This window comes from Pyrenophora tritici-repentis, assembly GCF_003171515.1.
Source record: "Pyrenophora tritici-repentis strain M4 chromosome Unknown M4_contig_00033, whole genome shotgun sequence".
Lineage (NCBI taxonomy): Eukaryota > Fungi > Ascomycota > Dothideomycetes > Pleosporales > Pleosporaceae > Pyrenophora > Pyrenophora tritici-repentis.
In genome coordinates, this window is record NW_027093996.1 from 20,001 (window position 1) to 25,000 (window position 5,000).

At 51.6% G+C, this 5,000-nt stretch overlaps 2 protein-coding genes across 2 annotated transcripts in view; both read left to right on the top strand.

Annotated features, from left to right (window-relative positions):
• Positions 1-3,348: 3,348 nt before the first annotated feature.
• PtrM4_153620 (Velvet multi-domain protein) lies at positions 3,349-4,305 on the top strand (the record flags this gene model as incomplete). Its single annotated transcript, XM_066110297.1, has 1 exon — positions 3,349-4,305. One exon carries the CDS (start codon positions 3,349-3,351, stop codon positions 4,303-4,305), a length of 957 nt encoding a protein of 318 aa, XP_065958684.1.
• A 438-nt stretch (positions 4,306-4,743) lies between these two features.
• The window catches only part of PtrM4_153630 (uncharacterized protein), a gene marked incomplete at both ends in the record, with an annotated part of 582 nt that continues 325 nt past the window's right edge, over positions 4,744-5,000 (top strand). The window contains one exon of the mRNA XM_066110298.1: positions 4,744-4,889. Coding sequence (XP_065958685.1) covers positions 4,744-4,889 — 146 coding nt within the window. The remainder of the gene's footprint in view (positions 4,890-5,000) is intronic.

The window sequence follows — 5,000 nt, forward strand, 5'->3', positions numbered from 1 at the left end:
CACTACTTATCGCATTTCGCTGCGTTCTTCATCGATGCCAGAACCAAGAGATCCGTTGTTGAAAGTTGTAATTGATTACATTTGTTTTGCTGACGCTGATTGCAACTGAAAAAAAGGTTTGAATAAGGTCCAATTGGCGGGCGGACCCGCCAAGGAAACAAGTAGTACGCAAAAAGACATGGGTGAATATGGCGCCAGACGGGCAAGGCAGCGAGGCCCTATCCCAGTCCGGCTTCATATTTGTGTAATGATCCCTCCGCAGGTTCACCTACGGAGACCTTGTTACGACTTTTACTTCCTCTAAATGACCGAGTTTGACCAACTTTCCGGCTTGGGGTGGTCGTTGCCAACCTCCCGAGCCAGTCCGAAGGCCTCACTGAGCCATTCAATCGGTAGTAGCGACGGGCGGTGTGTACAAAGGTCAGGGACGTAATCAACGCATGCTGATGACACGCGCTTACTAGGCATTCCTCGTTGAAAAGCAATAATTGCAATGCTTTATCCCCAGCACGACAGAGTTTAACAAGATTACCCAGACCTTTCGGCCAAGGGAAAGAACTCGTTGGCTCTGTCAGTGTAGCGCGCGTGCGGCCCAGAATATCTAAGGGCATCACAGACCTGTTATTGCCTCAAACTTCCATCAACTTGAGTTGATAGTCTCTCTAAGAAGCCGGCGACCAGCCAAAGCTAGCCTGGCTATTTAGCAGAGTAAGGTCTCGCTCGTTATCGCAATTAAGCAGACAAGTCACCCCACGAACTAAGAACGGCCATGCACCACCACCTGAAAAATCAAGAAAGAGCTCTCAATCTGTCAATCCTTATTTCATCTGAACCTGGTGAGTTTCCCCGTGTTGAGTCAAATTAAGCCGCAGGCTCCACGCCTGGTGGTGACCTTCCGTCAATTTCTTTAAGTTTCAGCCTTGCGACCATAATCCCCCCAGAACCCAAAAACTTTGATTTCTCGTAAGGTGCCGAGCGAGTCAGAAAAAGAACATCGCCCGATCCCTAGTCGGCATAGTTTACGGTTAAGACTACGACGGTATCTGATCGTCTTCGATCCCCTAACTTTCGTTCACTGATTAATGAAAACATCCTTGGCAAATGCTTTCGCAGTAGTTAGTCTTCAGTAAATCCAAGAATTTCACCTCTGACAACTGAATACTGATGCCCCCGACTGTTCCTGTTAATCATTGCGGCGTCTCTAGAAACCAACAAAATAGAAACGCACGCCCTATTTTATTATTCCATGCTAACGTATTCGAGCAAAGGCCTGCTTTGAACACTCTAATTTTTTCAAAGTAAAAGTCCTGATTCCCCAACACGCCCAGTAAAGGGCATGAGGTTCTTCAGAAGGAAGGCCCGGCCGGACGAGTGCACGCGGTGAGGCGGACCCGCCAGCCAGACCCAAGTTTCAACTACGAGCTTTTTAACTGCAACAACTTTAATATACGCTATTGGAGCTGGAATTACCGCGGCTGCTGGCACCAGACTTGCCCTCCAATTGTTCCTCGTTAAGAGGTTTAAATTGTACTCATTCCAATTACAAGACCCAAAAGAGCCCTGTATCAGTATTTATTGTCACTACCTCCCGAATCGGGATTGGGTAATTTGCGCGCCTGCTGCCTTCCTTGGATGTGGTAGCCGTTTCTCAGGCTCCCTCTCCGGAATCGAACCCTAATTCCCCGTTACCCGTTGAAACCATGGTAAGCCAATACCTTACCATCGAAAGTTGATAGGGCAGAAATTTGAATGAACCGTCGCCAGCGCAAGGCTATGCGATCCGTAAAGTTATTATGAATCACCAAGGAGCCCCGAAGGGCATTGGTTTTTTATCTAATAAACACATCCCTTCCGAAGTCGGGATTTTCAGCATGTATTAGCTCTAGAATTACCACGGTTATCCAAGTAGTAAGGTATTATCAAATAAACGATAACTGATTTAATGAGCCATTCGCAGTTTCACGGTATAATTGCTTATACTTAGACATGCATGGCTTAATCTTTGAGACAAGCATATGACTACTGGCAGAATCAACCAGGTAACTATCGTTCACCAGCATGCCAAGGCACGCCGGCTAAGCCCCCAAAGGAGCGGATGGTACCAGGAAGGGGGTCGCCAAAGCGTCCCAATCACCCGCCTCGAACGCGCACACGGCGCATTTCGCTGCGGGCAACTTATTCAATTGCCCCACTGAGTTCCCCAAGACGTGGTCCGCAACAGAGCCGGACAGGCGTCGCCGCCCGTGACCAGCCCGCTACATGTACGCCTCAAGAGGAGGAAGCCTTCGCCGACTCACGCAGCACAAGGCGCGGATTAGTCGGCGGGCAGCCCCCAAAGGTCTAGGAGATTTTTGGCATAGCCAGCAATCCACAAACCTGAAATGGCGCCCGCTCATGGAATTGAGCAGGACTTCAGGTGTCGGGCGCAAGTAGACGGCGCAATGCCTGCGGCACCGTCAGCCTACAAGCACCCAACAGTAGCCGAGTCCTGGGCAACGCGCTGACTAGAGTTAACTTTGCCAACCGCTACCTGGGAAACAAGGCGAGCGAGTATGAAACCAAAAAGTTGCAGCAGCCGCCAATCTGCGCTGCGAACAGCACCAGACGAGCGGCTGCCCGTAAAAATAACCAAGCAGCAGAGTCTTTACCCTTTTACAGGCAAGAGTAGCCACCAGGCTTTCTACCAACCCAGTTGCCCACCTAGAGTATGACTACTTTAGGTGTGCTCCTTGTAGTATGTAGGAACGCATGTCGCTCGGCGGTTATGGGTTTGCAGATCCCGGCCGGAAACGACGTCGGAGGTCGGCATTTTTGTATGCAAAATCGCGTAGACATGCGCAGCCCATACAAACAAATGCCAGATTCAACGAGATAGCTCGTTTTCGCACCCACCGCCACCATTATGCGCCCAAACACGCCGTGTTTAGGCGCAAAAGGATTGTGATGCTTATGCAATTCTTCTGAGCCCACTTGAGAGGCGGTACAGCAGGCGACGTTGTTGGCGTAAAAAGTACGCTGCGCATGCAGGCGACTAACGACAAGGCTGGGATTGCGCCACGGACCAAAGCAACGGGTTTTCTGCGTTAGTTCCCGCCATCCCCGCTGCGGGACAAATGGAATGGGAACGTGATGGCTCTCTCTCCGTATAGACTGCTTTTGCAGACTACATGGCTGGTTGGGATAGGCGCCAGCTGGACCAAACATTGGGTGGGCATCACATGATGCGGCCGCACCTGCAGCTACCGGTCTGTATAAAACCCAGGGTTTTGCTCTTTATTCCCTCGCCCATCTACCAACAATATTTACCCATCATCACAGCTACACAATCGTACCCTTGTACACTCCAAAATGGCCTGGAATCCGCACAGCAGAAATAATACCGGTCGCCCAGAAGTAGTTCCGCAGGATCGCCTGATTGGGAGTGCAAGGAGATATGAGTTGAAGGTCGAACAGCAACCTATTCGAGCGCGCATGTGTGGATTCGGCGATAAAGACCGCAGGCCTATAACGCCGCCGCCATGTATCCGCCTCATCGTCTATGACCGGATTACGGGGCGAGAGCTGGACTTCAACGACATCGACAGCACCTACTTTGTCCTCATGGTGGACCTCTGGAACCAGGAAGGTACCGCCGCTGTCAACCTAGTGCGGCATTCCAGCGCAGCTCCCACAGTCAGCATCAGCAGTAGCACAACGACCTCGTATCCGCCGCCGCCAGACCGGCAGTACGTAACAACAGCCATTCCGCAGTACGATCCACCGTACAGAATGACGACGCACATGCCGTCATATTCGCATGGCCCCGTAATGGGGTACCCGTACCCGCAGCCTGGACCGCCGGCTAGCTATCCGGCGTACGCCCAAACTTACGGCCAACCACCCCAGGCACCCATAATGCCCCCCGCACCCATGAGTTCAAACCACACGCGCAATCTTATCGGCATGAATGCCGTCAACGCTTGTCGTCTCAACGACCTCGACGGCAAAGCCGGCTTCTGGTTCGTGCTGCAGGATCTGAGCGTCCGGACAGAGGGCACCTTTCGACTCAAGCTCAGCCTCTTCGACATTGGCAGCGGCACAAACACGGTGGTGCCCGAGAGTCAGGGCCCCACACACGGTAAAGGTCCTTGCCTTGCACACAGCTTCTCAGAGCAGTTTACAGTCTACTCTGCCAAGAAGTTCCCAGGTGTAATTGAGAGCACACCGCTCAGTAAGTGCTTTGCACAGCAGGGTATCAAGATACCGATACGGAAGGATGCACCAAAAGAAATAGTCAACGCAAACGAATATGAGGCGGATGATTAGAAATTAGACTACTTTTGGGTTTCATCCTTTTCTTCCGGAATCGAGCATAAATAAAGTCACAGATGGTGTCTCCTCTCGTATCCTGCTGCCCGCAACCCACTGCCCTCCCTCTGCCCACGCCCTCACCTGCGCCAAAAGAGACTGCAAACCGGCTACTATTTCAAATTAGTAGACTTGTTAATAATTCATTAATCAACATGATTGATTCCTGTATAGGTTGAAAAAGACTTACTTTATTAGGCAGCCTTTAACCTAGATGGGAATTAATAATGCTAATCCAATTAATTGTTGACAAGTCTGCAGATTAGGATCCCAAGTAGCCGGCCGCCGTCTATTAGGCCCAGGTACCCCCGCTAGAGTCTAGACACAACGTTGGGCCCAGCTTCTACTCTCCACGACCCCATGGGCCGTTCCAACTGCAGTAAAGCAGTTGATACGATGCCCTCTGACCCCCAGAAGTTGCCTAGTAAATGGGCCGCCTCCAATTTGTGCCAAAGGCGCGAGCAAGAGCGCAGTGCCAACGGCACCCGCCCTCTACAGGCGCCCCAGCGGTTGCCGAAGCCAGGGCAGCAAGTCCACAAGGGGTGAGCTTGCCAATTGCTGCCCGTCAAACAGCGTGTACAAGTATGAAACCGAGTAATGGTCGCCCCGGCATGGCGCTGTAAACAGCCCCAAAACCGCAGCTCCCCAAGCCC